Source organism: Nematostella vectensis, chromosome 12 (genome assembly GCF_932526225.1).
Source record: "Nematostella vectensis chromosome 12, jaNemVect1.1, whole genome shotgun sequence".
NCBI classification, from domain to species: domain Eukaryota; kingdom Metazoa; phylum Cnidaria; class Anthozoa; order Actiniaria; family Edwardsiidae; genus Nematostella; species Nematostella vectensis.
The window spans coordinates 4935943-4960834 of record NC_064045.1 but is presented as its reverse complement, the minus strand read 5'-3'; the positions used below and the strand labels follow the sequence as shown (position 1 = coordinate 4960834).

At 40.9% G+C, this 24892-nt stretch overlaps 4 protein-coding genes across 5 annotated transcripts in view; 3 read left to right on the top strand and 1 right to left on the bottom strand.

Moving 5' to 3' along the window:
* LOC5504684 (protein flightless-1 homolog) overlaps window positions 1–5237 on the top strand; it is a 37207-nt gene extending 31970 nt beyond the window's left edge. For both annotated transcript variants that reach the window (XM_048719769.1, XM_048719768.1), the window contains 7 exons: window positions 339–404; window positions 791–848; window positions 1110–1199; window positions 2980–3072; window positions 3252–3299; window positions 4017–4082; window positions 4596–5237. In XM_048719769.1, coding sequence (XP_048575726.1) covers window positions 339–404; window positions 791–848; window positions 1110–1199; window positions 2980–3072; window positions 3252–3299; window positions 4017–4082; window positions 4596–4730 — 556 coding nt within the window. In that variant the 3' untranslated portion in view covers window positions 4731–5237. The remainder of the gene's footprint in view (window positions 1–338; window positions 405–790; window positions 849–1109; window positions 1200–2979; window positions 3073–3251; window positions 3300–4016; window positions 4083–4595) is intronic.
* Window positions 5238–5471: 234 nt separating this feature from the next.
* Window positions 5472–11838, bottom strand: LOC5509670 (growth factor receptor-bound protein 2). The gene is made up of 6 exons (XM_048719771.1): window positions 11631–11838; window positions 11455–11552; window positions 10201–10301; window positions 6901–6922; window positions 6663–6819; window positions 5472–6431 (listed from the first exon to the last, which is right to left on the bottom strand). Exons 1-6 carry the CDS (start codon window positions 11706–11708, stop codon window positions 6246–6248), a joined length of 642 nt encoding a protein of 213 aa, XP_048575728.1. The 5' UTR covers window positions 11709–11838; the 3' UTR covers window positions 5472–6245.
* A 323-nt stretch (window positions 11839–12161) lies between these two features.
* Window positions 12162–17014, top strand: LOC5509652 (cytosolic Fe-S cluster assembly factor NUBP2 homolog). The gene is made up of 8 exons (XM_048719770.1): window positions 12162–12293; window positions 12423–12541; window positions 13149–13237; window positions 13665–13774; window positions 14622–14776; window positions 15489–15599; window positions 15723–15792; window positions 16758–17014. Exons 1-8 carry the CDS (start codon window positions 12239–12241, stop codon window positions 16901–16903), a joined length of 855 nt encoding a protein of 284 aa, XP_048575727.1. The 5' UTR covers window positions 12162–12238; the 3' UTR covers window positions 16904–17014.
* Window positions 17015–18231: 1217 nt separating this feature from the next.
* On the top strand, window positions 18232–24815 carry LOC5509651 (glutamate dehydrogenase). Its single transcript, XM_001630119.3, has 6 exons — window positions 18232–18405; window positions 19440–19560; window positions 20974–21191; window positions 22015–22261; window positions 23125–23396; window positions 24149–24815. The coding sequence occupies exons 1-6, from the start codon at window positions 18403–18405 to the stop codon at window positions 24635–24637; spliced, it is 1350 nt and encodes a 449-aa protein (XP_001630169.2). The 5' UTR covers window positions 18232–18402; the 3' UTR covers window positions 24638–24815.
* Window positions 24816–24892: the final 77 nt, after the last annotated feature.

Sequence of the window (24892 nt, the reverse complement as noted above, 5' to 3'; positions counted from 1 at the left end):
TAAAAAAATCGGCCAAAATATAAAAAGTCATTGTGGCCGTTTGTCATACTAGCCAGGCGCGTACCCAGGATTGGCCGGGAGGGGGGATGGGGTGCGCAGTCATAGGTATCATATGGAAAAAGCGTAGTATTTTAAGATTTCTTGCGCCAAACCCTGCGCATTCCCCTGTTTACGCTCCTGCTAGCAGAATGCCAAGTGTGGGAAGGCACCTACTTTTTTGGCTTATTTCGGGAAGCGAATGCGATATGTTCAATTGAATTTGGTAAAGTGAATGATAAAACTTTGTTGTTAAGTTTCGTAGTTAGTACTTGTGCTCATCGTTCACCTTTCTTGTGTAGTTACATCCTCAAAGTCCCCTTCGAAAATTACGCTGAGGACGGGATAATTTACGTCTGGATTGGCGGGTAAGCCAGCACCTGAGCTATTAGTTGTGTCTAAGCCTGCGAAGAGGAACGTGCCTGAAGAGGAGGTTTGCGAAACAACTCTTTTTTTGCAGCAAATTGCCATGTAGCTGGTTTGTAAAATACTGATTGGTCGATGCCACGATTTTACTCTAAAAAAATTTTCTTTGCGCTAGGCAAATCAAGCAACAAAACAAAGTTGCTTGTTTTGTAAAATGATAGGACGGGCATTTACAAGACGAGTTGTTTTGCCAGGAAGTTTAACAGGCAGCATCAATTTTCAGCTCGTTTTGCGACAATATTTTGAAACAGATTGAGCATTTTTATTTCTCGTTTTACACAGTAGCTTTAATCCTTTTCTGTTCATGATTTTGACGGTCTGATTCTAGGAAAGTTACGGAAGCAGACGCGGAGCACGCTAAGGAACTTGGGCAAGAAATTTGGGATGTAAGTAGATGCACAGATGTGTGCGCGCAAGGATGTAAGTATCGAGGTAAAAATTTATTCCATTGCAGAAGTATACGAAGAAGGCTCTTATACCCAGGCTAGGATGTAAGGCCAAGGATGTAAGCAGTATCAGCTTTTACACTTAGCGACGGTTGTCCTTCCACACCACTCAACCTGAACTCAATTCAGACCAAAGAATATCTTTTGTTAAGCTAGGGTTTAATTAAACTTTAATTAAATATTGTTTTTCTTTTATTGTAGAGCGGCTACACCATTCAGATCATCAACGAAGGTGAAGAACCAGAGAACTTCTTCTGGGTTGCTCTCGGTGGTCGCAAAGACCACGATAAGGTACGGCTGCTTGTTCATGTTCTGCAACGAAGTATATAACAACGCATTCTCTGAATGGCTGAAAAATGTCTGATATAATTGTACACATGCACGCTTGACACTATTGCTAGCAGTTTACATGCGCACGTTCTTTATGACAGTACGTATACTAATGGAGCACTAAAAGACAAGATCTGCCTTTTTAACGAGTCTTTTACTGCCCCAAGAAATCGATGCCAATAAGATACTTATTTTGGTAACCATTGACGTTTCTCTTTAAATGACTTGCCACCATTGACGTTTCTCTTTAAATGACTTGCCCCCCTTCCCATGACATTTCTCTTTAAATGACTTAGCGCCATTAAAGTTTCTCTTTAAACAACTTACCACATTTGACGTTTCTCTTTAAATGACTTGCCTCCATTGACGTTTTTCTTTAAACAACTTACCACAGTTGACGTTTCTCTTTAAATGACTTGCCACCATTAAAGTTTCTCTTTAAACAACTTAGCACAGTTGACGTTTCTCTTTAAACGACTTTCCAACATTGACGTTTCTTTTAAATGACTTACCACCATTGAAGTTTGTCTTTAAATGACTTGCCACCATTGACGTTTCTCTTCAAATGACTTGCCACCATTGACGTTTGTCTTTAAATGACTTGCCACGATTGACGTTTCTTTTAAATGACTTACCACCATTGATGTTTGTCTTTAAATGACTTGCCACGATTGACGTTTCTCTTTAAATGACTTACCACGATTGAAGTTTCTTTTAAATGACTTAACACCATTGACGTTTCTCTTTAAATGACTTACCACCATTGACGTTTCTCTTTAAATGACTACTTACCACCATTGACGTTTCTCTTTAAATGATTTGCCACCATTGACGTTTCTCTTTAAATGACTTACCACCATTGACGTTTCTCTTTAGATGACTTACCACCATTTACGTTTCTCTTTAAATGACTTACCACCATTGATGTTTCTCTTTAAATGACTTGCCACCATTGACGTTTCTCTTTAAATGACTTGCCACCATTGACGTTCTTCTTTAAATGACTTACCACCATTTACGTTTCTCTTTAAATGACTTACCACCATTTACGTTTCTCTTTAAATGACTTACCACCATTGACGTTTCTCTTTAAATAACTTACCACCATTGACGTTTCTCTTTAAATTACTACTTACCACCATTGACGTTTCTCTTTAAATGACTTGCCACCATTGACGTTTCTCTTTAAATGACTTACCACCATTGACGTTTCTCTTTTAATGATTACTTACCACCATTGACGTTTCTCTTTAAATGACTTACCACCATTTACGTTTCTCTTTAAATAACTTACCACCATTGAGGTTTCTCTTTAAATAACTTACCACCATTGAGGTTTCTCTTTAAATAACTTACCACCATTGACGTTTCTCTTTAAATGACTTGCCACCATTGACGTTTCTCTTTAAATGACTTGCCACCATTGACGTTTCTCTTTAAATGACTTACCACCATTGACGTTTCTCTTTTAATGACTACTTACCACCATTGACGTTTCTCTTTAAATGACTACTTACCACCATTAACGTTTCTCTTTTAATGACTACTTACCACCATTGACGTTTCTCTTTAAATGACTTGCCACCATTGACGTTTCTCTTTAAATGACTTACCACCATTGATGTTTCTCTTTAAATGACTACTTACCACCATTGACGTTTCTCTTTGAATGACTTGCCCCTCCTCCCCATGACATTTCTCTTTAAATGACTCACCACCAATTGAATTTTTTTACAAACAGGACGCGGATTACTTGAATTACTGCCGCCTGTTCCGCTGTTCTAACGAAAAGGGATACTTCTCCGTGTCCGAGAAATGCACTGACTTTTGCCAGGTAACATTTCCCATTATTTTCAGCTTCGAATATCCTGCTTCGCGAAAATTGAGATAATTTTTTCTGATAAAAATACTGTTAACTTGCACCTTTCCCCTCTAGTGTAAGTACTTATTTGTATTGTTAGTTAGATTATAATGTGCTGTTTCTTATATTTGTTGTCGTTGTTTATGTGGTAGGACGATCTAGCAGGAGATGACGTTATGATTTTGGACACTGGACACGAGGTAACCCTGAAAAAAATGAAAATACTGTTATTGTGGACTCCTTATCTGAGAAGACGCGGGTTTCACAGTCCCCAGAGGGGCCAGGTTTTTACACCTCAGAAAAAAAAACCAAAATGATCTGACCTGGGTTCGAACCCTGGTCGACGAAGCCTGTACCACTGCGCTATCGCACCACTCTGTGGAATTTGAAGAAGTAATCTTCTTGTAAACGATCTAGAATGCTCTTTAAAGAATGTCCATCAACCCTTCCTTTGTTATTGTTTATCATTGAAAATACATTTATATACAACGAAACTTCAAAATAATAATCTACGAATTGAAGTCTGATATGTTATTGACGATATTTCATTGAAAATATCTTGGTTACTCGCTTGAATTAGCCGATGGAAATGGATTCTTTGAGTCACTTGGCGTTGAGCAAGAGCATAAGATGGCGGCATGATCGGCTTTCTTTAATATACCTAGACATACTAATTTTTTCCGTGGTCACCTCAGCAATTAGGCAATAATGGTACGAGGCAACACATGTAAAACTCTTTGTGTGAGCCTCATTTGCCAATCTGCTTGCTCAAGAAATGTAGTTGTAGTGCGCCTTGAGCATGATAGACACCTAACAGCATTAAGTTAATGCTAATTGTAATTTGCATCATGGTGTCGCAGTATAATTGGCTGTTTCTCATCATGGTTGCACCACTGACGTCTTGTTGGTTGTTTTAGGTGTTTGTGTGGATGGGGATGGAGTCAAGTGATGTGGAGAAGAAACTCGGGATCAAAAGTGCACAGGTAAAATCATCAATAGACAAGAAAAGATGCCACAGAAGAAATGATCCAAACCTGGGCAAGCTCCATAAACAAAAGGCCTCTCTTATTTTTGTAAGATTCTTTAGAGAAGTAAGGAAGCTTAGCTGTCAACCCGACTTTGACAGAAATCTTGTGAAATCGGGTGAAATACAGTAAATATGTGAAAAAACCCAAGAGAGCCAATGCAGGTGAATACAGAGAATGTATAAACATTCTCACAAAAATCTTATGACACCCTCCTAACGCAGGTGAGTTGACAGCTATGAGGAAGTAATATTATATACCAGAGTGGTATCATATCATTAGGCTCAGCTAAGCAAAAAAAAAATCAATTCGATTTGAGTAAGAGATTTATAACGCTTTGGTTTTAGATTCACTTACTCCCACTTGATAGTATGTTTCGGTTAGTTTTACCTAACTACCGACTCATATCTGTACCACTGTGTTATTAATGCTTAGCTATAGACTTGTATTGATGTTAATGTTTTATATCAGGTTTACATTCAGCACTTACTACAGCTACAGAGTGGCCCAATCCGTAAGCTGCGCTTGACATTGAAGGCACAAGAAGGACATCTGTTTAAGAGGTGTTTCCACGGATGGGGGCAGTTCCACAAAACCAAATACTAAAGAAGGATTTGGCACGTTACATAGACAGCATGCATGATAATAGAGAGCTGAGGAGCACAAGGCAAACCATCATGTACTGCAGTGGGTGGAAAGGGGACAGTCATTTTACTCCATTGTCCTTTAAAAAAATTCTCGACCCCCTTCTAGATACAACTTTGCGCAGTGGAAAGGGTTCCAGACTGTTTGACGTTAATAATGCATAACTTTATCTTTGTTCATTATAACAATCTGTTGTATTTAAGTAGAGATTCTTTTTAAAGAAAATTAATGGATGTTTTTTTTTATTTTTTTTGCAACACTCAGATTTGCTATCCCAATATGTATTCTAGTCTATCAGTGCTATGACCAGTGTAAAATAAAACTACGACCTAAGCTTCTAAATTAATATGAAACCCACTGGATATGAAAAATGAACAAGTTATGCAGGTCTCATTACATTAGATAGTTAGTTTTTCATAACTGTAATATTTTCTGAATTGTGATGTAGCAATAAAAACATTATTGGAATCTTAAGTTTAATACTGCAACTGAACATTCAATTCATAAGCCTAGAATTTACACCACCCCCCCCCCCCCCCCCCCACCACCACCCCCCTCCCTGGAACTCAAACCAAAAATACAAACAAACATCCAAACATATTCCCGCTGTTCAGAGTTAATGATCGCACTGGTGAGTGGTGATAATACTTAATGTTGTCCTTAGGGCAGGATTCTGCAATGTTTATAAAATTTCCAGCATGCTTTGGCCACTATGATTTATCTTTATTTTTTATAAAAAAAGTACATACAACTGATATGCTATATGAATTCTTTTCTTTCTTAGTGAACAGCTGCGTACAAAAACTCTTATAAATTATGTAAAGAGTATTTTACTGACCTTAAATTGACGCATCAGTGGGACTAATAAATTTGTGACAATATTAAAACTAGCTTCATTATTATAAAATGTGTGAAGATTCTAATCTTTTGACTGATAGCCAAGATAGAAATGCAGTTCCTGAAATGCTTCCTTAGTCCATGTACCTATACATAGTTCAGTGCATTCGGTTTCTACCAGAGAAATACACCTGTCTCACCAGGGATTCCCTGGTCTCACCAAGGTCAAGTAGTAATGTCTAATTCTACCTTATTTTTACTGGTCTGGGAGGGGTTATCATCCACACCCAATTTTTAATAATCTTCCAGGGAGGACAGTTTGTAGCCAAAGGCATGCGCTAAGGCTGTCTGTGATCTCCATCCCTCTTGAGAAAAAATGCCTAGTCTCATGCTGCATTGAGAGATTTCTATGGGCTATTACCATTTTAACAAACCCTGCCTCAAAGCTTGGGGCGAGGCATGGCACACATTTTGCACATCACCCAAACCACAGTCCTATTTTATCAGAAAATCACAGAATTTTTTGCATAATGTCCACATTCCTTTGGCCACATCCTGTGCCTGCCAGCATGCTCCTGTACAGAGAACTTTAGAAACACTGTTACTCTTTTTTGTAAAACTTGGTGCTAGAAATGATTCTCATATGTTCACATCTTTTGCCTTTACATAGTTCGAGGGAAACATGCCAATCTCTCCAGTTGTTAACACTTTCCCTCTCCACCAATTGACATCACTGTTATCAATGACTTCAATATAGTCTCCCCTCTTAAAACTGACTTCCCCTTCTTCTTGTGCCTCAAAGTCAAACAATGCTTGCACAGCTTCCTGCAAGAGAAATTCAACTTTTAAACCTTTTAAGAAAATTAAAAACAGCTTTAATCACCCCCATCTCTCTATTTCTCCCGTTAAGATAAATGTATTGGGTGACATTCATGTCGAAATTTAAGGATGCAATCTTAGCCTCCACCAAAAAGGGAGGCGTCAAGGGGGAGATGATAAAGTCCTCCTCTTTCTGTGATTACCTGGTCCTAAAGGGTAGGCTTCAGTATATCTTACCATCATATCTTTTAGTACAATGTGCTGGGATCTGCTGACAGACGCCTCCCTATGGTGGTCAACAAGTTTATTAAGTGACAGAAACTTTGTGTTCCACAAATAATACTTCCGATCAGTGTCCCGGAAAACCTTGAAGTGCTGTACTTGATTATTAAACCTAGAAGGAAAAAAATAGTCAATAATAATAAAGGATACACCTTGCTTAGATTATCAAAGAATAATTCAATAGCAGCATTACCTTACAGAGAGTGAAAAATCACCTGAAAAAAGAAATCATAAGAAATTATGAGACAAACAATAGCGATTCAGAAGCAGGAAGGGGAATTTGGGGGGGGGGAGATGGGGAGAGGGTGACCTTAGAAGCTTTATATTTGGCTCCCAAGTGGACCTCTAGCTCGTGTGGGGGAGGGGACGGGATAGTGAAAGGGAGCACAAGCAGCCCATTGAGCTCTCGATGCCATCTTGAAAAATATATATATAGAGAGAGAGAGAGGCATGGTCTGGTGACCATGCCTCCCTCTACCCCAATACTGAACAAACCTGATGATCCCCTCCCTCTACCCCAATACTGAACAAACCTGGTGATCCCCTCTCTCTACCCCAACACTGAACAAACCTGGTGATCCCCTCTCTCTACCCCAACACTGAACAAACCTGGTGATCCCCTCTCTCTACCCCAACACTGAACAAACCTGGTGATCCCCTCCCTCTACCCAAATAATGAACAAACCTGGTGATCCCATCCCTCTACCAAAACACTGAACAAACCTGGTGATCCCCTCCCTCTACCCCAACACTGAACAAACCTGGTGATCCCCTCCCTCTACCCCAACACTGAACAAACCTGGTGATCCTCTCCCTCTACCCCAACACTGAACAAACCTGGTGATCCCCTCCCTCTACCCCAACACTGAACAAACCTGGTGATTCCCTCCCTCTACCCCAACACTGAACCAACCTGGTGATCCCCTTCCTCTAACCCAACACTGAACAAACCTGGTGATCCCCTCCCTCTACCCCAACACTGAACAAACCTGGTGATCCCCTCCCTCTACCCCAACACTGAACAAACCTGGTGATCCCCTCCCTCTACCCCAACACTGAACAAATCTGGTGATCCCCTCCCTCTACCCCAACACTGAACAAACCTGGTGATCCCCTCCCTCTACCCCAACACTGAACAAACCTGGTGATCCCCTCCCCCAAACCCAACACTGAACAAACCTGGTGATCCCCTCCCTCTACCCCAACACTGAACAAACCTGATGATTCCCTCCCTCTACCCCAAACACTGAACAAACCTGGTGATCCTCTCCCTCTACCCAAACACTGAACAAACCTGGTGATCCTCTCCCTCTACCCCAACACTGAACAAACATGGTGATCCCCTCCCTCTCCCCCAACACTGAACAAACCTTGTGATCCTCTCCCTCTACCCCAACACTGAACAAACCTGGTGATCCCCTCCCTCTACCCCAACACTGAACAAACCTGGTGATTCCCTCCCTCTACCCCAACTCGAACCAACCTGGTGATCCCCTCCCTCTAACCCAACACTGAACAAACCTGATGATTCCCTCCCTCTACCCCAACACTGAACAAACCTGGTGATCCCCTCTACCCAAACACTGAATAAACCTGGTGATCCCCTCCCTCTACCCCAACACTGAACAAACATGGTGATCCCCTCCCTCTCCCCCAACACTGAACAAACCTTGTGATCCTCTCCCTCTACCCCAACACTGAACAAACCTGGTGATCCCCTCCCTCTACCCCAACACTGAACAAACCTGGTGATTCCCTCCCTCTACCCCAACTCGAACCAACCTGGTGATCCCCTCCCTCTAACCCAACACTGAACAAACCTGGTGATCCCCTCCCCCTACCCCAACACTGAACAAACCTGGTGATCCCCTCCCTCTACCCCAACACTGAACAAACCTGGTGATCCCCTCCCTCTACCCAAACACTGAATAAACCTGGTGATCCCCTCCCTCTACCCTAACACTGAACAAACCTGGTGATCCCCTCCCTCTAACCCAACACTGAACAAACCTGGTGATCCCATCCCTCTACCCCAACACTGAACAAACCTGGTGATCCTCTCACTCTCCCCCAACTCGAACCAACCTGGTGATCCCCTCCCTCTAACCCAACACTGAACAAACCTGGTGATCCCCTCCCTCTACCCCAACACTGAACAAACCTGGTGATCCCCTCCCTCTCCCCCAACACTGAACAAACCTGGTGATCCTCTCCCTCTACCCCAACACTGAACAAACCTGGTGATCCCCTCCCTCTACCCCAACACTGAACAAACCTGGTGATTCCCTCCCTCTACCCCAACACTGAACCAGCCTGGTGATCCCCTTCCTCTAACCCAACACTGAACAAACCTGGTGATCCCCTCCCTCTACCCCAACACTGAACAAACCTGGTGATCCCCTCCCTCTACCCCAACACTGAACAAACCTGGTGATCCCCTCCCTCTACCCCAACACTTTACAAACCTGGTGATCCCCTCCCTCTACCCCAACACTGAACAAACCTGGTGATCCCCTCCCTCAAACCCAACACTGAACAAACCTGGTGATCCCCTCCCTCTACCCCAACACTGAACAAACCTGATGATTCCCTCCCTCTACCCCAACACTGAACAAACCTGGTGATCCCCTCCCTCTAACCCAACACTGAACAAACCTGGTGATCCCCTCTACCCCAACACTGAACGACCTGGTGTTCGCCTCCCTCTACCCCAACACTGAACAAACCTGGTGATCCCCTCTACCCAAACACTGAACAAACCTGATGATCCCCTCCCTCTACCCCAACACTGAACAAACCTGATGATTCCCTCCCTCTACCCCAACACTGAACAAACCTGGTGATCCCCTCTACCCAAACACTGAACGACCTGGTGATTGCCTCCCTCTTCCCCAACACTGAACAAACCTGGTGATCCCCTCTACCCTAACACTGAACAAACCTGGTGATCCCCTCCCTCTACCCCAACACTGAACAAACCTGGTGATCCCCTCTACCCAAACACTGAACGACCTGGTGATTGCCTCCCTCTTCCCCAACACTGAACAAACAGGGCCATAGCAGGGGGTGGGGCACTGGGGACATGTGCCCCCCCCCCAATAATTTGAAAAATTATAAGAAATGACCAGTAGGGGTGTGGCTGAGCCCCCTAATCTTTTCATACTGTTTCCGTATTGTCCCCCCCCCCCAATATATTAGAGCCCTGCTACAGCCCTAACAAACCTGGTGATCCCCTCCCTCTACCCCAACACTGAACAAACCTGGTGATCCCCTCCCTCTACCCCAGCACTGAACAAACCTGGTGATCCCCTCCCCATCCCCAACCAGGGGCAGATCTAGCTTATCACTTAAGGGGGGGGGGGGGGGGGGGGTTGGCTGAGTGACAAAGGGGGGAGGGAGGAATTTATTAAGTTACATAAGGCAGCCCAAAGGGGGGGGGTTCAAACCCCATAAACCCTCCCCCTAGATCTGCTACTGCCAACACTAAACAAACCTGGTGAAGTTTCACTTTCCCTGACCAGGAATGCGCCGTCAGTCTTAAATTCAGATAACATTTCTTCACTCTGTTTCCTAGTGATTTTCCCTTTGAACCAGCTGTCAAAATAACATTATAGAATAAACTGACATGTGAGTGACATGCAACAGAATCAGCAAAGAACCTGCTACATCTATGTTTACCAGTTAGAAGATTTGAGATCATGTTTAAATCATTTTAGCATCAGGCCAACAACAATACTATCTTTTTATATAGCCTACCAGAAATATGTCACTTTTTTTAACAAATGCATCCTTATTGGATAGTGCTACACACTGTCAGAAAACAGGCGGAGAAATTAGCAGGTGTACATATATAGTTCTATGAACAAGACTTGAGGTTAAGATATCAGTATATCCCTAAAACGATTATTTCCATGAGCTACTGTTATTTTCTTGTAGAATAGCTAGAACAGAAATACAAACATTAGCATTAACGGTTTCTTGCTGCTCTGATTGGCAAACTAATTGCCTATGTATGCTAGACTTATTGTCTTTGCTAACTAACTTATGCCATACCATTTATAGATATTCGCAAATATAACAGACCTTTCTGTTTTTCCCAGGTCTCTTTGTTCTCAATTTTAACATTTAAAAAAAACCTTTTATCAACTATTATCTAAAGGAATTATCTCGGCGGGGTATCAAAGGAATTTTAGATATGATTGTTTTCTCAATGAAAACATAAATACAACAATACAATGGACAAACAAAATAGAATACAGATGCACGACAAAAAGGTTGGAAAATATTTCACGAGAGAACATATAAAAAATTATGCAGCGGAATGAAAATATTCAATAAACCATCGGTAAGCAGTCATACTTAGATTGTGGTTGAACCGTTATATCTTAAATTACTCTATGAAAAATACAATCAAAATGCAAAGTATAGATATTTCGATAAAAAAAATACATATTCTGGTTCAATTGTTATCGAAGGTTAATATCTGTTTTATGGAAATTACTAGAAGTCAAACCTATCTTCTGGGATTAAACCCTTCATAACAGCCATTCTAAATGTTATCGTGTTGCATAAAATTCTACAACTTATACCGGCCTTAGTGTGTGTCGAAGTTTTTAATTAAGCTAGAGTCACCTGGAAAATAAACACGCTATAAAAAAGTTATACAAATAACTTACGTTTAGTTCGTCTGTGAAACAACTTTTCGGATAGCGCGCTTCGAAAAGCAGAGGTTTTTCTCTTTACTTACTCGTGAGGTTTCATTTCGATATATGTTTTGGGAATCCATCCTTCCCTCCCGTCTTGCTCGGCTTTATACCAGTTTTTATCTTGATCCATATCCAGTACCTAGAACACAACAAATTAATATATACATTCCATCAGCTAGACCGTGCTCGGATAGTATGCAAAAAGTTCAACACCTACGTTCAAAATAGAGCCTTTTGCGAAGCCTAAATCGTCTTCTTGTGTGGCCTTGAATTCGTGCTTAGCTCTCGCCTCCATGACAGTTTTATGTTTATAGATCTCGCTGACTTTCAGCCAATTTCGTCAACGCGAACCATCGAAATTTGAAGTGATGTGTTGTGGCCCTTGCGACTTGTCTCCTACGATCACAAAAATATTTTTTTCTCACATTCCATTCTAATCGGGCAATATTCGGAAGGCTGTCGGAATCGCTTTTTACCAAATATGGAAATAAGCTCGGCGTTCGGGTCACGCTACAACGTCTACAGTTTCGGGCTCGTGAGTTCTCGTGACAATTATATAGTAATTTTTCATGGATTTCATTGACCTCGTCGTAGCTACCTAGCCTTACCTAGTCATGTACTTCATCTATTTTAAGGCTACTTTTAAACGATCATTATCTTTTTTTTTTTTGAAAACTTTGCAATAATGTAATGTCAAGAGCTGTAATTTTCACACAAGCTTTCGATTTAATGTTATTGGACGCCATGAGCGATCCAATAACGTTCTTTTATCCATTGTTTTTTTTTCCCGAATTTATATTAAGTGGTGGTTCATCGGAGGTGAAAATGCAGCTGGTCAGCGGTATCCTCACACACACATTCAAAATGGCGGATACAGAAGGTAAAAACTACACGTCCCTTTCATACTTTAAAAACACTTTCGAATGAAGTCATATATTACTATTGCTGATTTGAGAAGATTGTGGATCTAGCGTAGAAATCATCATCTTTTCTAAAAAATGCGTTGTAGTCCCGCAGGGATTGCGCTCTGTCAAACACATCATTCTGGTGCTATCGGGAAAAGGCGGTGTGGGAAAAAGTACGGTTGCCACCCAGCTCTCCTGGGCCTTGTATAATCAGGGAAACAAGGTAGGTGAGGGGGCTGCAAAACACCCCGAGTTTAACTCTGCTAATTAAACAGAGCGACTTGGAGTTTTAAAAGTTTGGGACGTCCACCCTCCCCAACCCCCCCCCCCCCCCAATGCTAGTTTCTCTACACCCCCCCCCCCCCCCCCCAACGCTAGTTTATGTAACCTTGTTTTAATTACCCCTCTATAGTTAGGATGTCTATGTTATACCCAGATGTGATGATTCAGACATCGAATACCATCAAACCCAATTAAAGTCCGTTAATCCGACTTGTGTGACACTGCTGTTTTGTTTTTGTTTTTGTTTTAAATGTTTAGAATTCCCATCATTTTGAACTTAACTTACCCAGCATTGTTTGATATCGTAAAAATATAATCGAGTCGGTTTTATTGTAGTATGTATTGAATTTCAGGATGATTCAAACCGATTTAATTCACATGCATGGGGTTTTCATAGCCTACAAAACCACACATCACGCAAATCGGATCGACTGGCTTTAATTGGTTGTATTCAATTTTGTTCAAATACCGACGGATGGGATTTTTCTTATTTCTGTGTGGATTTACTTATGTGGTAATGATCATTTTTTCTTGCTGTTACTCTTGAGGTTGGTTTACTCGACATTGACCTCTGTGGTCCTAGTATTCCCAGAATGATGAATGTTGAAAACAATGATGTCCACCAATGCTCAGATGGGTAAGAAAACAAAATCCTATACCAATTAAAAGAATTTTCCTAATTTTAAAGGTTTTGATCTTCTTGATTGAAAATATCTTTAGCATAATTTCTCCCTTAATGGGATTTCAAATAGAGATGTCCCCTGTTTATCACGTATTATTTTATCCAATATCAATATCCCCTCTTTATACAGTAGGTAAAGAATCAGTTCATTATGAGCTGACTGTGTATAGACCTTGTGAACACTAAAACTTTTGGCATCCATCGAGTCAGCTTTTTCGCCAGTCTCTGCAATTTTACAATGTTATCCAAAGAATGAGAAGAAAATTTTCAACAAGCCACTTTTGTAAGATTGATAAAGGCCGAAGCAGACAATTGACTCATGATGCTTGAGGATTGTTTTATATCATGATGCTGAATTTTTTTGTCATGTTTCTTATTTAAGGTGGGTCCCAGTCTACACAGGTCCTGACCAGAGGCTTGGTGTTATGTCCATAGGGTTTCTGCTCCATAGCAAGGAGGACGCAGTGGTCTGGAGGGGACCCAAGAAAAATGGTATCTCCAAATGGATCATGTTTAATCCTTATGATAACAATTAATGAGCACTAACAGCTGTTATGATGATGATGCTGCTGATGATGAAGATGATATGATGATGATGATGATGCTGATGATGAAGATGATATGATGATGATGATTTTAAGGAAGTAGTGATAGTGATGATATAATAATTATGATGATGAATATGATGACACTCGAATAGTGAAAATCGATAATACATTTAAACCAGTATGATGATGAATGGTGATAATGATGATGCATATCATGAAAATTTAGCCAAAATTGTTGTGTTTCCCAAACGTGATAACTTCCATATAATGAAACTAAATATTTCTTATTTGGAATAACTGTATGTTCTTGTCATTTTTAAGGTAGCTGTACCACAGGTGCTTCGCAAACTTTATGACTTGTAATCAAAAGAAAAAGACAGTTACTGTGACCATCTTTAGTCATTGGAGAAAGTCTCTAAAAAGAAACTAAGATTCCTTGGTGCCAGATCTCAAAACAACAGTGTTTTCTTCATTTGATGATGAAGATGATGATGATAAAGATAATATGATGAGGATGATGATTACAGTTGTAAGGGAGTAGTGATAATGATGATAATAATTATGCTGATGAATAGATGACACTTGTAACCATGATGATGGATGGTGATGATGATGACATAATGATAGTATTATAGGTGTTGATGTTAGTACAAATGGTTTACCATACAATACCAAACGTTTTCAACACTTTCTACAGTATTGGCTTAGAAGTTTTTATATGTGGACCCTTCTCCCTAAGCCTTTTCAAGATGTATAGATATTCAGACCACCATTAACCCCCATTTTTTCAGCTATGATCAAACAGTTTTTGTCTGATGTGTGCTGGGGATATATAGACTACCTCATAATTGACACACCCCCTGGAACGTCAGATGAGCATATAACTGTTGTTGAGAACCTTAAAACATGCCACCCTGATGGAGCAATCCTTGTAACAACACCACAGGTATAATATAATAATGCACTTTACTATGGCAAGACTATTATACTGTAGAATGTTACTTTTTGGATGTATAAGAATAATAGTTAAAATGATTTTGTCATGGGCTGTGCAGAAGGGTTGAAATGGATGGGGTAGCTGTGGGACAAAAACCCAATACCCCCTTGTATAATAAACTTTCACTTTCTCTGCAATTAATGGCGGCAGTAAACACTTATGTATGAAGGAGAAGAGAAAAAGAAGGTGAAAGACGATACAGATTTTGGGTCAAGACCACTTTCCAGAGGATGGAGCAGCTAGGATTGTTCAACACACTTCTGCTACTTCTTCCATAAAACTCTGCACTCTTATTTCAGGCTGCTCTTCCGTCGCCATGTTGGAAACAACATGGGCGTAACAGTCACAGAGATAGTACTGGTTTTATCTCCGTGAAACGATCCGTTGCTATGGTCATATCTGTGTTACCATATAGTCGTATTGGTTGTGAGGATTTTTTGCAGACCTCCCTTACGACTGTTTAGTCTATATGGAAACCAGGCTTTACATTCGACTTTAACAAAATTTGCATGTTTCCTGTTTGTATCATGATAACAATATGATAACTCAATTTCACTTTTTTATATAAATGTACCCTTTTTCTCCTTACTATATTGCTCTTAAAGGATCTACTGTCTTTAAATATAGATTAATTAATCAAGCTAAATGTTGTCTATTCTAGGGTGTTGCTATATCAGATGTGAGACGAGAGATCACATTCTGCAAAAAGACAAAAATTCCAGTCCTTGGGATTGTAGAGAATATGAGTGGATTTGTTTGCCCACACTGTAGCGTATGTATTAAGCTCTCACAAATTTACAGGCAATATGTGCACAACAACATGCTTGATTTTTTTTTTTTTTTCATTTTTTTTTAAATTTCAGCATGAATATCATCTATTTGATTTTTTTTTCAGGAATGCACAAATGTGTTTTCAAAAGGTGGTGGGGAAGCTTTAGCAAAGGAGTGTGAAGTCCCATTCCTTGGTATGTGATACTTATCAAACTCCCCAGGCCCATACCAAGGGGGTGCAAGGGGTGCGAACGCACCCCCCACAAACGGCCAAAGGGCCACTTTCGGTTCCCAATGTACGTGCTATTTGTAGACAAAACCATAAAGCATCAGCCTGCCTAGTTATCTAGTTATTTTTTAGCCTACCTGTAGGCTTTGATAGTCGAAAACCGGCACGAAAACCCCGAAAACACGGAGTTTGCATAGCCCAGCCACCATTTTTGATAACACAGTCCACATCGGCATGGGGAGAAAAAATGCGCGGGGAGGTGGAAGATGGCGGCCGGGTTATGCGAACTCTGTGTTTTCGGGGTTTTCATGCCGGTTTTCGACTATCAAAGCCTATTGGTAGGCTAATAAAGCATAACTAGTATGTAGTCAAATTCGACAATAAACTTCCTTTTTTCGGATTTCGCACACCCACCCAAGAAAAATCCTGGGTACGGGCCTGCTCCCTACATCCTAGGCCCAGGGTAGTGGCCCACACCCTAAGCACATGGCGGCAGATTTATAAAGGGGGTTAATGGGGTTGGAAACACAAGTCACCTCACTCTATACAATCCCCTACCCCTGCTGGGCCCTAAAAAATTCTGGAACTGCCTATTGGGAGTTACCCTGGTTCCAGAGTCTCCTTCATTGCTTCTCTCTGTTGCCACTTCGCGGCTCTTTGTCACCGCTTCACAGCTTGTGAGTAGTGAAACTTGGAGCCTCTGGAACCAGGGTAATAGGGAGTGTACACAACTACTATTTAAACTAGGGGTGAATATAGTATTCACCTTGGATTAAGCTAGGCTCGATTTCCATATTGTTCTTCTAGAAAGAAGAGTAATAGGATTGAGGAACAGAAACTAGAAAGGCGGAATTGGGAAACAATAGCCTTCAGGATTATCATCACACTACTCAGGATCAAAGTTATTCACCCATTTTATTTATTTTTCAGGTTGTATTCCTCTAGACCCAAATCTAACCATGAACATAGAAGATGGGAAAAGCTTTAGTGATTTACTTAGTAACTCGCCTGCTGTAGAGTCTGTAAATTCAATTGTAACAAAAATATCCCATGCCACTTCACAAAATCAGACATAGCACATTTTCACTTTTATTATCAGACTTTGGAATTGTCTGAGGCAAAATTAACTGACTGTTTTGGTCTGACACACACTCATGCAACCTGCCAAAATAAAGCAAAATATTGTATTTGACTTTTTATTTATCTGTCCTTTTTCTTGACCCCCCCGAAAAAAAAACATATCCTTTATAGAATAAGCCAATGTGTTAATTATGTCCAAAAAAATAACTTAGATATTCAAGAGCGCTGTAAAAGGGAATCCCCCTGAGAATAATATTAAACAAAACATAGAAAGCATGGTATCAATAAACATGGTACAACTGAAATATTTGTATGTTTTTTAGGGCGGCATGCACGCACGAAAGGGCTGTGGTTACTGTCGAATCCGTTGTATCGCGACCCGCGTTTTCAAAACACGATTTGTTTTGGTTTTCTTTTCCGTCAGTAAAACCATTCTAATTTATTCTATATGGCGCCCGATCATCCAACGGAGAGGGTTTTCCGCGATGATAACCGAGTACCGCCTGCAAGCAGGCTAATTCTAAGCCAATCAGAGTCTCGCTTTGTACACTTCCCTGGCTATCCTCTGGAGGAAAACCAGACAGTGTCGCGACAGAAAGCCAGGCAACTGCACTAGGCGAGAGATGGCAAGAATCTAATTGGCTAAGAATAATTTGACTGGCGAAACAGAAAATCCCAAAAGACAAAAACAAATCGACGTTTTGAAAATGCGGTGTCGCGATACAACAGATTCGACAGTAATGTTACATTTTGTCTGCTGGATTTTTGGAGCATGCTAGAGTGTTTGTATTGAACTCTGATTGAACTTTGAGCGGGCGGGTACAAAGTTTACTTGTAGATGTGCTCGTAGAAAAAAGTCATCAAATTGCGTGACTTCTGCAGCTGTCATTTATTTTGCTCGGACGAAAGCATCGGGCTCCAGAGATGTGCCCTCCGAGATGCTACGGCGTCTATTACGACTCCACTGATTGATTTTTCTTATGCTCGAATAGGGAGCCAGATATCTACGAGGTATTGGTATCTAGGAATTGATGACTATATCATTCGTTTTTCCTATCTATGCAAGCGCTTTTAGATCACAACCCCTCGCCCTTTTCAAAGTCCAACTAGTAACGCAACAATTATTAATATGCGACGTATTTATATTTCGATTTACCTTTGTTATTCCATTTGTTCGATAGAGCTTGCCTTAAGGGAATCTAGGAAATATTTTTTTATCATTATTTTATTTTAGCCTACGGCCTACGCCTTGTTGCGATAATTAAACGCGTGACGCTACCTCAAGCGATTTCGTGACAAAACATTACAGACGTGATGATCCACTGACAAGCTCTCAAGGTCCCTTGTCCAATCCCGATCGAATGTATGGAAACCCTTATAGTGTTCTTCTTTGGACAGCTTCGCTGCTCTCTCTGGTGACCTTCGAAGAAACAGCATAATACACCATCTCTCTCATTTTCTTCACATAAAGCGCTTTATCAGCTAAACTATCAAAATGGTAAGTCTTGTCTTTGGCACAATTGTCATAAAACGTGCCTTGTTTTCTGGTATCGTCTTTAGCTAGTTCTTCGTTGGAATCGAACTGCAGAAGGCAGTCACACATCAGAACCGAATATAGAACCGAATGTATAAGTTTACTTACCCAAGCTTAAGTACTATTTTATTGCACATTATTTATCTCATTTGACTACCTGCACAGTAAATGAATGCTCCTTGAATCGTATACAATACTATAAAGATCACAGGGCTTGCATTTCCAATCGCACACTTTGTAAATTACAAGTTAGAACACTTGTTGTTTATAACTTAGGTGCGTGTAAGCTCACACGCCGCCCTTTACCCTAGTGAACTTTGATATGTTTTGTGCCGAGTACTTTCCATTCATGTGATCACTCCGTGTTTTCGCGTGCTCATGTCAAACGATAGCAAATAAGGTTTCAGATGTAGATAGCTTTTTGACCCTGTGTAGGTTTCATTACGTGCCTCGACTGTGAAATACACGTGATCCTACGATCTTATCATATCTTTGTGTTTCGATTACTTTTTGAAGGGGAAAGGGTAAGCAAAGTGAATGTACATGATTTTACTTTACATTGCCCTTTGATTGACATGATTGTCAATCTGCAGATTTAACCACCTAATAAATGATTTATATATTGTTATCTCTTCCACCCTTTGGAGCTGTCCCCCCCCCCCCCCCCCCTCCATCTTTGAGATATCCTGGCCCTGTCCAGTTTCTGTTTGTATTTATTATTATTATTATTATTTTATTCAACACATGATCTTACCTAACTAACCTTACAAAACCCTTCATACTAAAAAGAAAATGCAAGTTTCATGACATGGCTTGACTGTAATGGACAAGCCCCTCTTCAATCTTATAATTTCTTTGCATTCATCGGGCATTACTTTTTTTAAAGATTTGTAGTCACAGATGCCGATGCTATTCTTATGGAAGTCCACCATCAACAGTGCCATTCTCTATGCCCTTTGCATTATGCCTAACCGTGAATAATAAAATGACTTTTGTAGGGCTGTAGATTCAATTCTCCAGAAGAGTTTCTCAAGTTTGTCAAAGCGAAAGACCCTCAGGAGAGTGAGTTCCACCAGGCTGTGGAGGAGGTTGTGTTTGCAATCTGGGATTTTCTCAAAGGTATGGTATGGAAGTACCCTGTGTACCAGAGCCTCCAAACTTCTCTCGCCCAGTGACGCTCAGCCAAACTGTTGCGACGAGCGAAGCGAGGAGGCTCTGGGCGGGCGAGTAGCTTTTTTAATTCCAATCTCAAATTACATGCCTAAACCGGTTTTGCGGGTATGAGGTTGGTCACGCATCACGAGAGCTGTAAGCTTTTAAAGTTTTGTTGTTATTTTCATACTTGAGTGATTAAAAGTATCACCGAATGGCCCATGGAGAAATTTTCCTGCACTTTTCTTTATCTTATCTGCAACAGCCCTTCTTTAGGCAAGTTTAATTTGTTTACTAACTCTAAGGCAAAGAAGGAGCGATTTGTAGAACGTCTGTTTATTATTCTTACCAGCAAACATTTAAATAAGAAATCACCTGCGTAAGGCAGCTTGGAAAGCTAGAGAACGTAAAGGAAACATTGATAGAGAACTGCAAAAATTCAAATAACAAATGCAAGGACATGTGAGCAATCGAGTGTGACAGGTTGGAAGCCTCAGAAAGTCACCGTTCGTGCCCCGATGCTGGTGCAAACTACAAGATCCCTGCAGCTCCCTGCCTGAAAAACAATGAGGAAAATCAAGGACCGTTGTCCTAGCGTTGAAATCCATGTGTACTAACTTTTGAGCAAACCAACTACACCCGATCAAACAGCTGAACTTTCGACCTTTGCAAAACAACGACAACCGTTTTTTTCAAGCTTATCCCAAATATGGGAATATTGACCAAATATGGTTCTGGGTAACTATGACAATCTCGTTGACCAATCAGCTGCAGAATACAAAATCTGTATTTCTGGAACTGAAAAAAGCTACTCCTCCCCCAGAGCCTCCTCTCTTCGCTCGTCACAGCATTTTGGCCGAGCGTCACTGGACAAGAGAAGTCTGGAGGCTCTGGTACCCAGGGTAGGTGTCAAAGCTGCCAGGCACATGTTGTTCCCCCAGTTATTTTGGAGATTCAAACAATGCTTGGCAGAATAATCTGAGATTTAAATTCTTTTCTTCCTAAGGCCTTTACTTTTGTATGATAAGGCTTCTATGGATAATAAGCATTGTGTGCTACATCCAAAAGTTATAAGTCAGAATAGTGAAACTGTATTTTCCAAATTTTTCTAAAGTGATACAGACATATAAGAAGAATTGTCTTAACAAAATAATTTTAAAGGCTAAATGCAGTGTCAATAGTCTTTGAATTTTATTTACTCTGGTTTTAATCAGAATTGCAAGAGGGGGCCCTTACAGCCTATCCATGCCTTAGAAAATACACCAAAGCCAAATTAAAACATTTCGTTTTATAACCAAGATTTTTGACAGCTACCCAAATTCCTTGAAGTTCTAACACAATCTGTCTTGAATGATTAACTTGATATTGCCATTAATGCAGAGAACCCCAAGTATTGTAGTCAGGCCTTGCTGGAGAGAATAGTAGAGCCTGAGAGAGTCTTGAGCTTCCGCGTGCCTTGGCTTGATGACAAGGGTGAGGTCCAGGTTAATAGGGGTTACCGGGTGGAGTTTAACTCCTCTATCGGCCCCTACAAGGGTGGACTACGCTTCCATCCTAGCGTGAACCTTGGTATCCTGAAGTTCTTGGGATTTGAGCAGGTAGGTACTTGTGTATCTAGAGTGGGACACCATTAATACTTGATATGTCAAGGGAGACAAAAATAAGTTCAAGGCAGGTTTTGATAGGGTTTTTGAGAGGGTTATTTAATTAAGGACTGAAAGTTGGTCTCTAGGGAACTTAAAATCAGTTAACAAGGTAGCTGGGAGTTATCTGTGTAGAGATTACTGAAAAGGGAATGGGAAGTTTTAGTTTTGGTTCCGCAGAGTTGTATTGCCCAAGTTAAGTCTGTATCCCAGAGAACTGTAATTTGTATAGTGCTAAGAATTTTTTTGTGTCATATAGCTAAGAAATGTTACTTTTAATAAAAGTTAAATAAAAGTTTTGTTTTGTTTTTGCAATACAGCAATACTAAGGGAGTGTCAATTGAATACCCGGGGGGGGGGGGGGGTAAGGTATTTTTTTTTCTTTTTTTTAATATAACATTTAACATAATTATTTCATAATTATTTCATAAATACCTAAAAATACATAAGTAAGAAAAAATAACAAGAAATGTAAAAGATATACCACAGTCACACTACCATTATTTTTTCTAACGTAATTACATTTACAATACTATACAATTACTTTTTTTTCGTTTTACTTCCTTTCTTTTATCCATGCTTATATTTCTTTTTTTATTCCTTATTTTTTTTCTTACTCTTTTTTTTCTGACTCTTTTTTCCCTTTTTTTTCCCTTTTTTTCCTCCCTTAGAGGGCTCTTTTTTTTCGTAGCCCCTCCCTTAGGTGGTAATACAAATTTCTTAGCTCACCCAATATCTTTCCTCCCCCTACCTGAAATATCTGATTTGTTTGGTACAGGTCCTCAAGAACAGCTTGGCAACCCTACCCATGGGTGGTGGCAAGGGTGGGTCCAACTTCGACCCCAAAGGAAAGTCTGATAACGAGGTGATGAGGTTCTGTCAATCCTTCATGCTGGAGCTACAGCGACACATTGGCCCAGACACAGATGTCCCAGCTGGGGATATTGGAGTAGGAGGGCGTGAGATTGGGTTCTTGTTTGGCCAATACAAGCGCATTCGCAATGAGTTTACTGGGGTGTTGACAGGTTGGTATATGAAGGTTAAACCTTCACACAATCAATATCTACAGTTTCAACCAACAAATAGTCCTGTTTCAAATTCTACTGCGCATGCTGTTCGTAGGCACTCATAAATACATACAGCTCCTAAGATGCATATTAAATACAGTGTAAACCTCAGTTCCAAGCAAACGGTTAACAAATACCAGCAAGATCATGGTGTAAATCCCAAGGTTTTGTACTGTTTTATTTTAAACTCCAGGGGATTCTTGCTGGTATTCATATGAAAATTTTCCAAAAATGCGCCTCACACTTAACCCCATACTTATCCTTAGTCCGACTGTCCAGCAGGTATATTGCAAATCGAAACTGGACATTTTCTAGTACCACCCTCTGACCAGGCCCGTAGCAAGGATTTTGGGCGGGTCGTTTTTCCATTTCAGAGGACCAAATTTCCGGTATACCCCTCTATTCGCCTTATAACATTAGGCAATCAATCTTGAATTTAAAATGTTATTAATAGGGTATTTTTTAACATTTAATGATAATAATAAAGACATTTATTATAAAAGATTTTTATAGTTATTTTAAAGACATATTGATGTGCACGGTTTATCTCAAGCCAAACGTTATATATTTTTGTTTGCTCTGAGCGGACCTTCAAGCCGGGTGGGGGGGTTCGTCCGAACCCCCCCTGGCTACGGGCCTGCTGACTGAAGTTAAAGTTGAGTGAAGTTCCACTTTATTAATTAATTTCTATGCTAGGAAAGGTGGAAAAGGTGGGTGGTACACTGCCTGTAAAACACTCTAAAGGGGGGCAGTGTGGGCCTTAGTGATTTGAAAAAAAATGGTATTAATGCTTTGATGAACAATTGTGTACTTCTACACAGGAAAGGGTAAAGGTTGGGGTGGTAGTCTGCTGCGCCCTGAAGCCACCGGGTATGGCCTGCTCTACTTCATCAAAGAAGTGCTTGCTGCAAAGGGTGACTCCCTGGAGGGTAAAGTAGTTACAATCTCTGGGTCTGGTAATGTGGCGCAGTATGCCTTGGAGAAGACCCTTGAGCTTGGCGGTAAAGTGGTCACCCTTTCCGACTCCAACGGGACTGTGTATGACCCAAGTGGTATTGACTCTGCCAAGCTGGCATTCGTTATGGAGCTTAAGGTAATTTATTAGTCATGGGCGTAGCCAGGGGGTGGCCTAGCCCTTTTAACATCCAAAAATACAGTTAGTGTATAAGACATTATTTGAATTCCTTAAAAGGGCCTTTTGGGCCCCCTCCTGTTAAATATCCTGGCTACGCTGCTGTTAGTTAAGCTGGCATGTCACAAGCGTGTTACAGTATTATTGACATTTGGTTGTCTTCAATGAAAAAAAAAATTGGGTTATTATAAATTCTTAGCTTAGTTTTGAGGTTAAGGTAGAGCAAACCTCTTTCTTGGCCTTAATATACAATAGAATAGTGCTGAAAAATCTTGATCAACCAATTTCCTGTTATAATTCTCACTTCGAAATAAAGGAGAAGTGATAATAACAATTTTTGCTTCACCATAAGCCATGATATTAAAAACATATTTGAAGCGGCAATGTCACTAGTGTCCGGGTGATTTTGTGATCTCCGATGATTTTTAACAAAAAAACGCCAAAAATATTTCAAAATTTGTAAAAAGCAATGTGTCTATTTGAAGTTTCTTTGAGGATGTGACTAATAATTTAAGCGGTGGCCTGTTAAATAGCTCGGATTCTAAAAGATTATTTTGTCTCTTGTCGGTTGAGGTTTTCGTCGGCCCTCCGGAGGTAAACTGGTGACAATGACGCTTTAAGACCCTAGACACCCTTAAATCGCACTAAGGAGCCTTGTTAGGCTTGGGGGATTCAAGTTCTAATTGACTCTTTCATTGTATTTTTTCCTGCAGAATGTGAAGCGCGGCCGCATAAAGGAGTACGCCGATAAGTACGGCGTGGAGTACCATGCGGGCAAGAGACCTTGGTTCGTCAAGTGTGACGTCGCGTTACCATGCGCAACGCAAAACGAGATCAACCAATCAGACGCCGAGACGCTCGTCAAGAACGGCTGCATGTGTGTGGGCGAGGGCGCAAACATGCCCACGGAACCGGAAGCCATAAAGGTCTTCCAGAAGGCCAGGGTCCTCTACGCGCCGGGTAAAGCTTCCAACGCCGGCGGCGTGGCCGTGTCAGGATTGGAAATGAGTCAGAATAGTCTGCGCGGGGCCTGGACCCGAGAGGAAGTGGACGAAAAGTTGAGCGGAATCATGAAGAGCATTCATGACACGTGCGTGCAGTACGGCACGTGCAAGGATGGCTACGTGGATTACGTGCGCGGCGCGAATATTGGCGGGTTCGTCAAGGTAGCGGATGCCATGCTGCAGCAGGGTGTGGTCTAAGCCACATGGTGGTACCCAGAATACATCACGGCACATCTATCTGGCGTGTGCCGCATTGTAAAGATACGTCGGGAAACTAGTCAATTAGATGAAGACACTGGACTAGATATTATATCTTATATGAAAATTGTTTCTACCGTTGCCCTGGAAGGGAAAATTAAAGAAAACAGAATGTTATTAATTCGCTGTCTTTGTTCTTGGTACTTTTTTAAAGTTTAAGTTGTTAGGGGCTTTCAAGGATATGACTTGACTATG